This window comes from Cavia porcellus, unplaced genomic scaffold (genome assembly GCF_034190915.1).
Source record: "Cavia porcellus strain 051 isolate PalLab524CR breed Dunkin Hartley unplaced genomic scaffold, mCavPor4.1 scaffold_17, whole genome shotgun sequence".
NCBI lineage: Eukaryota > Metazoa > Chordata > Mammalia > Rodentia > Caviidae > Cavia > Cavia porcellus.
In genome coordinates this window covers 17,571,194-17,585,642 of record NW_026947500.1, presented here as the reverse complement: position 1 = coordinate 17,585,642, position 14,449 = coordinate 17,571,194, and the positions used below count along the sequence as shown (strand labels likewise).

The 14,449-nt window shown below is 42.2% G+C and overlaps 1 protein-coding gene across 7 annotated transcripts in view; it reads left to right on the top strand.

Moving 5' to 3' along the window:
- Spin1 (spindlin 1) overlaps positions 1-14,449 on the top strand; it is an 80,286-nt gene that overhangs the window by 40,657 nt on the left and 25,180 nt on the right. For 6 of the 7 annotated variants that reach the window (XM_063227281.1, XM_063227278.1, XM_063227277.1 and 3 more), the window contains one exon: positions 12,990-13,038. In XM_063227281.1, the coding sequence (XP_063083351.1) occupies positions 12,990-13,038 (49 nt within the window). Of the gene's footprint in view, positions 1-12,989; positions 13,039-14,449 lie in introns of those variants that run through there. The other variant, XM_063227283.1, reaches the window with a different exon arrangement.

Genomic DNA, 14,449 nt, shown 5'->3' with positions numbered 1-14,449 from the left:
TTTTTTATTTAACGAGAAAAAAAAACAGTGAAGGGGTACAAGTTATACAGATTTACAGAAGAAAAAAATGCACAGTAGGAAATCACTAGTTGATGGATTACATATTGCCATCTTAGAAATAATTGTTCAAGTCACAAAATTAAAGCTTGTAGAGTGGACATTCCAACAATGATACTGCAAACAGTTCTGTTCAATGATCCAATAAAACTCTGTGATATCATTTTCTATCTTATACACTTAAATATACATGCAGTTATATAGTTTAGAGCACTTTCTTTTCCTCTCTTTGTACAATGACTATTACACATTTTGGGTTTCATTGCTCCCACGGTTCTTATTGCTTTTTTGGAAGAGAGTAAAACCAAATGTGACATAACAGAACAGAATCGGTCAAGTCAAAAGGGTGGACATAATAGATAATATAAAAACATAATACAAGGTGATCAACAATGGTTACCATAATGCCTCCCGCTATCTCTAATAGAATTGCCTATATCATTAGTTGTAATACAGTTGAACAAAACAGTAAAGAACAAAACCGACAAAACCAAAACATTGGAGACATTGTAGGTCTTCAAAAGTAGATAAAAGTCAACGAGAATGGGCGTTATAATGAATCTCATTATCTTCTCAGCTAATGCCTAAACTTTCGAACCTGATACTATCCAGTAAAACAGAATAGAGGAACCTCAGTCAAAAACAAGATGGTGAGAGTAATACAGGTCTTCAAATCGAGATAATAGAAAGTCAAAGTGGGTTACTATATTATATCCTGCTATTTTTTTTCCCTTTAATTAAACGGATAAAAATGAAAAAGTAAATAATGGAGTGGAAATTGAGAAAAAAAGAGGGCATAACAGCGAAACAGGGCAGATCAAAACATAACCATTTAAGCAGAATAGTGTTTCACCACCAGATAATTCCGACCCAAAAGTAGTTACCATATTGACTCTTTCCTTGAAGTCCTTGAGTACAACTTCATATACTGTAGCATTAAGTATATCAAAACAATGTAAAACCATTTAAGAGAATGACAGCATTATAGAGTATTTAGAATCGACTAACAGAAAATGAATAATGGTTTCTGTATAATCTCCTTGTCTTTAAAAGGTTTTTGCTTATACTATCGTACATAATAAAATCCAATAAGATACAACCTGTTTAGACCATTGGAGACAGAAGAACAAAAGCTAGATGAGACTTCAAAACAAGATGGTACTAAATCAGTATTACCTATTAAGATGTCATTTTCTCCAAAATAGCTGTTCCTATCATCCAATCTTCTCTGTCTCATTTCTGTTGAGCTCTTTTTCTGTCAGTAGCTGTCAGTTCGTCTTCTTCATTTAGTTCTCTGCTCGATTCGTTGTGGCCTCCCCGCCACTATTTCTGGATTCTTTGTATTTTTCTTTTTTTAGAATATCCTGCAATACTTTCTGTAGGGTTGAATTGGTGGTTGCAAATTCCCCCAGTTCCTCTTTATCCTGGAAGCACCTCGTTTTTCCATCAATTTCCAGGGACAGTTGTGCAGGATATCTCAATCTTGGCTGGAGGTTATTATCTTTCAAAGCTTGAATTATTTCCCCCCACGCTCTTCGTGATTTGATGGTTTGTGCAGAGAAATCTGCTGTAATTCTGATGGGTGTTCCCTTGTAAGTGGTCTGTTTCTTGTCTCTTACAGCTTTTAATATTCTGTTCTTGTATTGAATTTCTGGAATTTTTATTATTATATGCCTGGGTGTTTCTCTGTTAGGGTTGTAGGTAGCTGGGGTCCTGTATGCCTCATACATCTGAGTATCTTTACCTTTTGCTAAATTAGGAAAATTCTCCTGGATTATTTCTGTGAGTAGCTTTTGTAGTTCACTTGTTTGTGTCCCTACTTCTTCTTTTATGTTCTTAATCCTTAAGTTATGGCTCCTCTTGTCATCTTCTTGTCTTTGTATTATTGCTGTTTGTTTCTTTGTTATTTTTAAGAAGTTTTTCATTTCATTCTCCCATATTACAAGTCTGCCCTCCAGTTCAGATAGTCTGTCCTTAGTTTCTTTCAAGCTGTTATGCCAGTCTTGGATAGACTTCTTAATTTCTTGATAGTCCCTTTGAACCTGCTTCACATACTCAATGCTTTCTCTGTTTTCTCCATCAAGCAATTCTCTCCTCTTTTTCTGTTCTTCCATTCCACCATCTGTTTTTTTCCTGGGTGGTGCTTAGCATTTCTCTAACTATTCTGCATACTTCTAGCTTCAGGTCATTGATAACTTCATTCCTGAATTGGTCTATGAGGCTCTCTATATGGCGCTTAATGTCTATTGGTGCGGTGTCCGCTATTGCCTGTTTCTCAGAATTGGGGGCTGAGGAGCCTTTCTTGTTGCTTCCCTTCCCCATATTCTCTGTTCCTTATAAAATGCAAGCTTACATAGGAGGCCCAGCTTCCCTGCCTGTCAGCCACAGCCTGATCAAATTGCGCTGGCTAGGTGTTCCCGCCCACCGCTGCGCACCAGGGAGTTACGGACTAGGCAGCCTCCGGGCCACCGTCAGGCTCTGGGATCTGGGTTAGGCCAGCCTACCAAATCCGCCCGCAGCGTCACGCAGGCCAGGCACTTTTCACCAATCCCGTCTGAGAGGGGAATGTGTGGCTGGAGTCGCCACCACGCCCTGCTCTTACAGGACTGCCCGAGCCCAGAAAGTCCTCCGCTGGAGTCAAACTGTGCTAGAGTGTCAGTTTCTCTCACTCACCTCGCCACCAGTCAGTGTACGCCGCCTTGTCCGTCCTGTTTTCGACTCCGTTCGCAGACTCCCGTTCCCAGAGCTTCTGCGCGTCTCTCCTTGCGAGCCGCTTGTGGAGGAAGCCAGCCGCAGGGCAGCGGGAAACCCAAATCGCGGTTTCCAATGGCGCGGGGTGGAGCCTCCACACCGAGTCTTTTCTGTTCCTATTTTAGCGCCAGGACTGTATTCTAAGTTGATTTCTCTCAGCCCAGTTCGTTCCTGAGTCAGCAGAGCATATCTCTACCGGTTCATGTCTCCTTAGTCCGCATCATTCCTGGCCTCTGAGCCGAGCCTTTCAGAGAGCCTCCGGTAGTTGCTGTTGTCTGTCTGCCATGTTCTCCCCTATATATTCATTTTCAAGGCAGAGTCTCACTGTGTAGTCCAGGCTGAGCTTGAACTCATGTAGCCCAGGCTGGCCTCATCGTCTGCTTCAGCCTCCCAAGTGCTGGCTTACAGGTGTGAGCCACCGCTATACCCAGTTGATTTCTTGTTCTTACAGCCTTGCTTGTGTTCTCTAGTTTCTGAAGGTCTGATGCAATACTGCAGTCCTTTCTCTGCATGCTTGCCATGGGTTCTGCTTATTTCCTGGATGCCATACTTCCTTGGAGTGTGTTTTTATCTAGCAGAAGTATGTTCATGTCTTAAGCTAGAAGAATATGTAGTAGATGAATAGATTGTTCTTAAGCGGGGTATGTGTTGATTCATTTGTATGTTCTCTTGTATGCTTGAAGTAGTCCATGATAACAAGTTTTCAAAAAGACACATGAGAGACGTAGCCCCTGGCACTGACCTAGCGTCTGTTCTGTCCTCATGAGCAAACTTGCAGAGTCCAGGTTGGAAGCATTTTCCAGTTGGCATTTTCAAGGCACTGCTCTGTTCCTTGACTTTGAAGTTCCATTGTTGCTGTTTTTGTGTCTCTGTTTCTGGGTGTTTTGTGGTTTCTTTACTCCTCCGGAAACTTTTTGTGTGTTCTGGAGCTTTATGATAATGTGTCTCAGTGTAGGTAGGTTTTGTTTATTGCTTTGGCGTTACAGTCTGGAGCTGTACTTTGTGGGATGTGAGACTTTGCTTCATTGCTTGATCATCTGCTTTCTCTCTTTGGAGTGCTTGTTACTTGAGTGTGAGGTTCCTTGGCTTGATCCCTCTCTATCTCTCTCTCTCTGTCTGTCTCTCTGTCCGTCTCTGTCTGTCTCTGTCTCCCTCTCCCTCTGTCTGTCTCTCTCCCTCTGTCTGTCCCTCCCCGTCCTCCTCCCCTCCCCGTCTCCCTTGTGTCAAGAGTTGACCTCAGTGCCTTGCACTTACCAAGTTATTGCTGTGCCGCTGAGTGACATCCCCAGCCCTCTTTCTTTTTTCCTTCCTTTTCTGATTCCTCATTTTTTCATCTTACCCTTCTGAGGGGAGTTTATTAATTTTATTTTCTAACGCTTTCTGTTTGTTTTTTTAAAATTTCAGTTACCATTTGAAATGTCTATACCTTTTTTCATATTTGTGTATTTCATAGATGTAAGTAGCTTATATTTCTGAGGATATAAATTGCAGTTTTAAGTCTTTCGGAATTCCCTCTGCTACTTACGAGTTTCTTTGCTCTTAGCTTTTCTTAAATTCCTGGTGATCCTCTTGCAAGGCTAAAAAGTTGGTGGAATGTGGCTGAGTGTTAAGAGTGCTTGCCTAGCATGGATGAGGCCCTGGGTTCCATCCCCAGCTCTGGGGCCAGTAAGGATGCCTCAGTGATGGGATATCATATCAAAGAAGTGGCCTCTGGGCTCTGGTCCGGTTCACTGACTTTGATTTCTTTATGAAAATTGTATAGTCGTACTCCTTGGCCTTCTGTTGAAACTGAAGTACGAGAGACCACTGGCTGTCATTCAGACCTGGGCTTAGTACATTTGCTGCGTAAATAATTGCTGGATATTTCAAAAGCAGGAAAGCCACTTAGAGAATAAGTTACAGGATTAGAGTCACCGCATGTGGTATGGGAGGGATTGATCAGGGTTTCTCACCCCCGTAAGTTGCTGGACTTTATTGATACACCGGCATCCACACAGTTCTGGTGACCATTTGGCCATACTTTGGGACACAGGCCTGCATCTCTGTTAGCAGTCTGGGTGATCTTTTGTTTTTCTTGTGCTTCATGGTTCAGTACAGCTTACCTGTCTTCAAGTCATAGAATAGTTTTATTTTCTATGTTTTGGTTCTTTTTTTTTTCTTCCTTTCAACAGATAGATACTGTGTAATAAAGCTACCTAGAAAAGATCTTGTCTCATTAGTGTGACCTCTGATGGGTGACATAACTTCTCTTTAATGACAGACGGGTACTGGTGCCTAGTTACTAGGTATGTGCATCGTACTCTTACTTGCTTTTTATACACTTAGGGTATGTATTTGTTGATTGCTCTGAAGCAGCAATTAGAGATCTTTCTCTCTTTTAACAGCCTAACAATACTCCATTGTTTGGAGGTACCATGTTAGTTTATTCAGTAATACATTATTACTGGGCATTTGGGTTGTTTCTCCTTTCTGCTGTTAGCTAATCATTCTTGTCTGTGTTTTTGCTGGTGTGTCACTGATAAATTTCTAGAAGTAGAATGCAGTAAAAAAGTGTGTGTGTAATTTTGTAACCATTGCCATATTCCCCTCCGTGGATCCTGTGCTGTTGTTTGGCATTTCAGTCAGCAGTATGAAAGAGTTCTCTCTCTATCCCGACAGTCTTGCCTCTAGCAGGTGTAAAAACTCTGTGGCTTTGTCTGTCTTGCAGGGTGTTCAGGTGTTCAGGTGTGATGCTGAGTATCTGGTCTTCACAGGGCCTATTTGACCACCTTTTGTGCTGCTAATATTTTTTCTTTTCACTGTTCCAGGCTGTTGAATGTGAATTTTATTTCATTTCTCTCGTATGAAGTCAGTGTTTTGAAGACACAGTTTGTGAATCTCTAGTCTCCTGGTCCCATCTGTATGGGTCTCAGCTGTGTGACAGACTTTGCACAGGAACTTGTGCATTGCTAGGTTGAATCTGAGTCTGGTTTCTGGGATTCTGTGTGTGTGTTACTGTTTCTCATGTTTCCTGCAGGGTGTCCTCCGGTAACACAAGACAGATACATGAGACATGGAAGTTTTTGTCTGTGTATGTGTGGGAACGTCTGGGTCTTAAGTTGGTAACTGGGTGGGTATGGAATTCTGTGTTCAAAATCATTTTGCCTCAACTTTCAAAATACCTCCTTGAAATAGTGTTTGTTCTAACCCAGTGTCGATAATGGAAGAGTATATCTAGTTAGTGTCTTTACAAACTTACTTCGAAATGGATTTGCATATGTAGAATGAATTACTATATTTTCTTTTAAGGATTTTAAAAACAGACTTCTTTGTGTGTTGTATATGTGTGTGCGTGCATGTGGTGCTGGGCATTGAACCTAGAGCCTTTGTGTTGATACACAATCCTAGCCCTTTTTTTCTTCTGAGAAAGGCGGCTCCCCAAGTTTCTCAGGCTAGGCCCGACAGCGATGTCCTGACTCTGCCTCCCAAAGTGCTGGGATTGTAGGTCTGTGCCTGTGTACCTAGTTTAAAAGATTGCAGAGCAGGTTCAGCAAAATGGAGTGGGAAGGGCAGGGTGCCTGAGTCCCCGCATGCTTAGCCTTCTCAGGTTCAGAGTGGAGCTCAAACTTCAGCTTGTTATAACTGATGCTTCATTATCATGGGAAGCCAGTAGAGTTCCATCCTGTGTGTGTGGGCATGTGGATGTTAAAATATCGTGGAGAGGAGCCCCCACTGCCCATCCCTCCCGGTAACGTCTGCTAGCTGCTAATCTTGCCATGTCTCTACAGTTGCACCTTGTGCAGGGTTGTCACAGAGTGACAGAGTGGCTACAGAGTGGGATCATGTGGCAGCCCTTTCAGGTTGACGCCTCTCGTTTCGTAATAGGTACTTCGTCGTCATCTGTGTTCTTTCATGGATTGATGGCTCGTTTTTTTTTCTGGTGCTGAATAGTGTTCCATTGTCTGAATGAAGTAGAGTTTATGTATCTATTCACCTACTAAAGAAATAGTTTTTCAGTTAGGAATAAAGTGTTATAAATGTCTACATGGAGGGTTTTGTGTGGACTGTTTTAACTCATTTGCATGCATACCAGTAAGCAAGACCCTCAGTGGTGTGGTTGTAGAGTGTGTTTACTTTGTAAAAAGCCTCCACGCCCTCTTCCAAAAGGGCTGCATCATTCTGTGTTTGCACAGCAGTAAGTGCCTGTTGCTCCTCATGTGTCCCTAAGCCTTCACTAGGGTCAGTTTTAGATTTTGGTCATTCAGATACATGTGTATGTATGTAACAGTATGTTTTAATTTGCAATTCCATAATAACGTGTGATGCAAGTGTGTTTGCTGTCTGTATCTTTGATGAAGTGTCTAGGTCTTTTGCCTAGATTTAATTCATGATTTTTTATTGTTTTAGAAATGCCTTGTATATTTTCTGTAACAATCCTTTCTTTAGTAAATATGTCATTTCCTGATAACTTGGTCTGTCTCTGGCTTACATTATGGTCTTGACAATATCTTTTGCAATTTTTCTTTTAGAAGAATCAGGGTCTTGTAGTACAGTCAGACTAGCCTTGAACTCATGACACTGCCCAGACTGGCCCTGAACTTGAAGCAATCCACCTGCTTGGGCCTGCTGAGTGCTGGGATTATAGATGTGTGACGCCACGCCTGGCAAGTTCTTCAGTTTTGTTTGGTTTTGGTTTTTGGTTTTTGGTTTTGGTACCAGGGATCGAGCTTACACCCTCATACTTGCCAGGCAGGTGCTTGTGCCATTGAGCTGTATCCCTGGCCCAGGGTCTGCAGTTTTGATGGAGTCCTGCATATTATCTTTTCATGACTTACATCTTTGGTGCTGTGGCTACAGGGTTGTCCCTGATAGCTTTGCTAGGTCATTGAGCCTCTCTCTTGCCTTGGTAGTTGTTGGTAGTTGTTAAGCCAGGGATCCTCTCTTCTTGGGCGTAGTTTTCTTTCAGGGTCTGAAATCTTAGTTTAGATTTGTTGTTTTGTGATGCAGAGAAACAGTCCTGTAGCCACACGTGCTAGGTAGGTGTGTGCTGCACCACTGAGCCGGTCCTCCCTTCTTTTTGGGGGAGTTTCCACTTTTCTCTTTCTACCCATCTGCTCTAATATGGTAGTTTTTCTATTAATGTGGTTCTGTGATTAGGACCCACTGTTTTGATGAGTTTGTGCCCCAGGTCTGTGATTGTCACCTGTGCATCTCAGTCCTTCTGCCCCTTGGGTGCTCTGGATGGCTTCATCTGAATCTTGTACAGGAACCAGTGCCAGGGTAGGACACCCCGAATTGTGGCTGGCACATGAGGTGCAGTGGAGAAGGGTAATGTCTGGGACAGTCTTTTGAAGGAGACCCCCCCGCCCCCATTTTCCCAAGGTTTACCTCCAGGTTCTTAGAAACCTGCTCAAGTAAATTGTTATCATATGTATTTATCTTTCTCTAATTTGAGGGGCAGCACCTTGTTCTGTGACTTTTTTTTTTTTAAACAGGGACTTGCTACACAGTTTAGGCTAGTCTTGAGCTTACTTTGTAGCATAGGTTGGTCCCTTAACTTGCAAGGATCTTTCTGCCTTAGCCTCCCATGCTGGGATTATAGACATACACCACCATACCTGGCTGTCCTATGACTTGATATTCTGACAAATCCAAGAAGGTATTTTTTGTTGTTGATTAGTTTGTTGACCATTTTGCTTGCTATTAGTATAGACTGGCAACTTCCAAGCTCCTTACATGCCAGACCAGAAACTACCAGGGTATGGTGGCTTATGCATGTAATCCCATGGTAGGGAGACTGAGGCAGGAGGATTGCCATAAATTCAAGGTCAGCCTGGGCTACATAGAAACCACTACTTTTCCCTGTTTTTAATCTTCAAGAACTGTTGTTTTCCTTTTCGTAGCCTCTTGTATTTTGTGATGATGGATATTCAGCTTCCTTGAGAATACCAGTTCTGTAATTTGTGATCATTTCTTTTTTTTTTTTTCTTGTATTTTTACCAATACCAGGGATCGAACTCACAACCACAGGCTTGCAAGGCAGGCGCTTATGCTGCTGAGCTAAATCCCAAGCCCCAATTTGTGATCATTTCAATGCTCAGATCATTTGGGAGGCAGTGGCACTGTTCTTGTGTTTCTCTTACTTTGTGATTGCTGAGCTTTGGTCATGTTTAGGGCTGAAGGATTGATGGTGAAGGATTCACCTTTTCTTCAGTGCTAAACAGAAGATTCCCTCTTCTAATGGAGATAGTCAGCTGTGTGGGATGAGTGCAGTGGTGTGCAGAGGCCTTAGCGGAGTTTTGCTTCAGGATCCAGGGACAGTGACCGCCCAGACTGGTTCGCACTGAGGCACCGTTTCCTACAAGCCAGCGCCCAGCATGCCCAGCATGGGGTTGGGTCCACACGCATGTGTATGTGCACATGTATGGAACAAGGTGCCAAAGGGGGGTGGTAACGTCTGGGGCAGTCTAGAGATCGGAGCTAACCTCTGTTCTGACCACCTCTGTTCTCACTTCAGACCTCCTTCTTCCTGTTTGCGGTCAGGGGGACCTGGGTATGCCTTGGGGAGGTATGTACCTGCTTGTCTCCCGGCCAGTGTCTTGTCTCACCATTTGGGTCTGTGACACACTTCCTCCATTGTGTAGCTGTCCTCGGACCTCTCCCAGTGCATGAGTGTGCTGGGGGTGGGATAAGATAGCACTCTTGGCAGTGAGACCTCTCTGATCTGGCCTTCTAGGACAGTTGTACATGTCGTTATTCAGTTGGCTTTGAGGAATTATAAATTCATCCGTGATAGAAATGTGTGTTTTGAAGATGTACAGTTGGTAATCAGGTCCCCCTCCCCCAAGGCCTGCTGTTCCAGCTTCTTGGCACAGAACTCTTTTCCTTTAGAGCCATCATTTAAATGTGCATTCCTGATGCACATAGTGATCACTGCTTTTGTTGCATCCCCAAATTTTGATGCCATTGTGTTCTCATTTTTATTGCATTCACAGTATCTGAAATGCCCTTTGTCCTGGAGTCATGAGTTAAGGACAGTTACTTACCTTTCCAGATAGATTTGTATTGTTCATTTCAGAATAGTTGCAAAGTTATTGTTTCATTTCAGAGTTACTGTTTAATCGTGATGTGGTAAGAGAGAATGTTATTTTGTAGTATTTCAAATTTTTGTAGGTGTTTTGAGACTTGCATTGTGACTCAGAATAGCCTGTGTGTCTGGGTGAATTTTCCCATGTGAACTAGGAAAAATACGAATTTTGGCATTATTCATTTCAGGTCAGTTGTTGATGATAGTCAGCTCTTCTCTGTCTTTTCTGGTTCTTTTCCCACTTGTTACCTCAGTTGGTGAGAGTTGTATAATTAAATGTAATTATGGCTATGACTATCTTCATTTCTGTCAGTTTTTGCTTCACCATTTGGGTGTTAGTACTCTATAATTAGGTTTGTATATATTTAAGATTATTATGCTTCTTGGTTAATTTACCTTCTTACCATTTTGAAATGTCCTGTTGAAGTATAGTAGTTGTTTGTCCTGAAGTTAATTTATCTATTAATAATTGGTTCTTCCCTTCTCTAGTTTAATTGGTACAATCAGACTCTTTATTTAGTGTTGTGCTGGAGCAGGAAAATACTTTTGCTTAAATATAGGGTTGTCCATAAGTAGACAAGCTGATTGCTCATTTTGTAGCGCCTTAGATTTATTCTGCTGTATTCTGGTTTGCATTGTCTTTAAACAACAAATCTGGGGACTGTCTCTATTTAATGTGTCTCCTGTTCTTTGGCTCCTTTCTCTCTTTTTTGTTTCATGGCATAACTGGTGTTTACACTGAGCTACATTCTACCCCCACGTTTTTCTTTCTTTCTCTTTAGTTTTTGATACAAGGTCTTGCTGTGTAGCATAGTCTGGCCTCAACTCACAGAGGTCTTCCTGCCTCAGCTTCCTGAGTGCTGGGATTGCAGGTGTGTGCCACTACATCTGATGCTTTATTATTTTTTGAGGGAAGGTTTCATTAAATTGCAAGTTGCCCAGGCTGAGCTCAAATCTGCAATTTTCTGACTCAGCCTCCCAGAATTCTGGGATTATGAGCAGGAACATAACCACGACACCTGCCATCTTTGGCTTGTTTTAAAAATTATTTTTATTGCCAGCATGGTGGCATGCTCCTGTAATCCCCAGTGCTCTGGAGATGGGAACAGGAGGATCAGTTCAAGCTCAGGGCCGGCTGCCTAGTGAACCAGCCTTATGAGACCCTGTTTCAAAAAATAAAACAAAACAAAACTTTTATTAATGTTTTTTGGAAATTTGACTAGGAAGTGCTCTGACAGGATTTTCCTTTTTAAATCTTGCTTTGCCTTTATTGAATTTGTTAGCTCTATGACTGCTTTTGGTCACAAGCAGAAAACTTTCTACAGTTTTTTGCTCTTACTCCTTTCTGCTCTCTTTCTTAGAGTCTGGGGTCCAGGGTTAGCCCTGTTGGTATCACTGTATGCATTCCTAAATTCTTTGAAAATCCCATTTGTGTGGGTTTGCACACATGTACCATTTTAATTTGTGCTGTTTGTCAAGTTCATTGATTGTTATCATAGTTACTTTTCTATCCATGCTGAGATAAAATACTGAACACCCAAAGTTAAAGGTGGAAAGATTTATTTAGCTCACAGTTTATAGAGGTTTCAGTTCATGATCGACTGACTCCAAGGCAGGGTAGGATCTTAAAACAGCAAAAGACAGTTCATGGTCACAGATCACAGCAAAAGCAACAAGAGGAGACAAGTCACTGTCTGCCCCTTATATTGTATCTGGTCTACTGGGATCAGGTTATTGTCAATCCAATCAGTGGACTGATCCAGAAGTCACCTACCCTTAATCCCAGCATTGATCTGGAATCAGTCACATGTTCTAGGTTCACCTATTTCCAGAAATGCCCCATCTAAAAGTGCATGAGGCTTTGGGGAACATCTAGACAAAAACTGTAACAGGGACTTTGTCTGCTAGATCTGTTGTGCTATTTGTTAATCACTGTCAGTGATCTCTTTGTTTTTCGTTTCAGTAGTTGGTGTTTTTTTTCCCTCATGCTTTACATTTTTCTGTTTTTCTTTTTTTTCCTTCTTTGGGGTCAGTACTGTGACGTGAACCCAGGACCTCAAGCACGCTGGACAAGCATTCTGACACAGAACTCCATCCTCAGTACTTTGATTTTTCTGTTTGAAGGGTTTTTTGCTTTAAATTTTATTTACTATGGGATAGCAGATCAAACACAGGCCTTTGTATATACTAGGCAAGTGCTCTACCACTGCGCTACAGCCCAGGTCTTACATGTGCAGTAATTTTTGGTGGAGTGTTGGACATTTGAAGTGTTGTGTTGTTGACCACATGTCCTTTAAAAAGAGTATTGAATTTTATTTGGCAAGCAACTATGAGGGATAGATCTGTATTGCAGGGCTATTGCAACTTTGACAGAAAGTAACACTGTATTTTGTGTTGTGTTTTTTTACTACTGCCCAAGGTGTTGAAGGCAGTTGTACTTGTTAGTGGCTTTTCTGAATTGCCTCCAAATTTGCATGTAGCCAAAAATGGAAGCCTCCATAGTCCATGTAGATTTTTGGAGGTCCCCTCCTTTCCTGCCCTTGGGTCCACATTTCCAGCCACCATTGTTCCCTGACTGCTATCTGACTTGCCACTTGGCAAAACCATGACGTTCTTCCTGGCTTCGTCTGTACATGCAGTGTTCAGACTCAGGAATGAACTTGGCTGGCAAGGAATTCCTGGATTACTTTTCTGCTTTCATTGCCTGTCAACCACTATCTGAAACTAGATGCTTCATATATTTTGTCCTGTTGTTTCCTTTACAAGAACATAGTTCTATACCATTTAGTATCTTCTGGGTAGGATTGTCACTCACTGTTGCTGTTTTGTCCACATGATTGGGTTTGTGTTTTTAGGGGTTTTAGAAGAAACCACATGTTTTGTCCACATGATTGGGTTTGTGTTTTTAGGGGTTTTAGAGAAGTGTGGCTCTTAGCAGGTTGTCTGCCTATAATTCCTCCTTTTTAGAAGTTAAATGAATGGTTTTCTTCCATGCTGACTATTAATAATATATTTTTAGGACTGATGTAAGCAGTTACTCAGATTATATTACTCTTAAGTTCTACAGTACTCTTTTTACCTACTTTTCATTGACTGTAACTCACCTATCTTGTAGGCCATGCCGGAGTGTCTGCACACATGATGAAGAAGAGGACATCCCACAAGTAAGCTGTTTGATCCTGTTTTCAGACCGCATGGGTGGCCCTTGGCTGCTTAGCATGTGGGAGGGGGTTCTCAGCTCACTGTGGCTGATCCCCAGGGAGAAACGTGGTGTAGTCTTCCCTGTCCCTTCCCTCCTTGACGTGGCTGGAGTGTACCAGCTGTGCCCTTCAGCTGCTACAAGCCTGTGAGTCAGTCTCCCTCCTGGCTGCCCTGGAGCTGGCTGGGTGGTGAGAACACTGTTGGCGAGCAGGGTGGTTACAGGGTTTCCCTCCTGGTGCAGTCCGAAGTGTGCTGTTTTGCACTGAAAGACTGCCGGTAGTGTAGGGTCATCCTACTCTGCTTTGTAGCACTGTGGTGGATGAATGAAAACTAAGTAGCTGTGTGTGTAAAGTGAGTTCTCTGTACCATCAAGGAAAAAAGTGATAAATGTGTTCTTAATGCTGCAAGTCGGGCCCTGGAATACAGCTCAATGGCATAAGTGCCTGCCTGGAAAGCACAAGGTTCTGAGTTCGATTTCTGGTAACTCACAACCACCACCACCACCAAATCCTGCAAGTCAGTAGGTGCCAGGTACAGAAGTCACTTTTTCCTGCATTGCTGAAAGTGCTGCTTTATCCTGGAAATGCTGCTGTTAATAATCTGTTGGAACTGTGAGAATCTTCTCAGTAAGAGCTTATTAAATATGGAACAGACTCTTCCCTTGCCCTGCACTGCCTGAGACACAGTGGCAGTGACTTGGCAGATGGTCACTCTGCACCTTAGTCACTGCACTGTAGAGAAGGACAGGCCTGTTGGCCACGGAAGATCTGGACGATTAGCAGCAGTTGAACCAAACTAGTTACGATGTGCAGTATAATCTAGGAAGTAAAAATTCGAAGGTTTTCTTGAGGTTTAATAAAATGTTTCTCAGACTTCATTCTCTTGCTTGTCACTTTCCATACATAGTTCTCCTATGTGTGGTGAAGTGACAGTTTGTGTGGTAACTGCATACTCATTATCGTGTCATTACTGTAAATGGTGAGCTGTCTCTTGCTTCATATTAAAGATAGCAGTAAAAACAATTATACGTCATAAATATTAGGTAGTGCAGGCAAAAAACAACTGAAGTATCAGCTTTGCAAGACCAAAATAGTTCATTTAAAATAGATTCTGTCACTTAAAATAGAAGACTTGGAGAATGATAATGTATGTTCTGTTAGCCATTTTTATACTTGCACAGGAGTTTCCATGTCCTCCTGAGCAGTACTGTGTATCTGAATATCGTAAGTTTGTCTTCTATTTTTTTAGTAATGCATGATAAGGGCAGAGAGATGAGTCCCTCAGGACAGACACAGACCTATGTTATGGATTTGTCTCCCTAAATGACAAGAGATTGATGGGTGTGGTGGTGCACACTTGTAATTCTAGCACTGG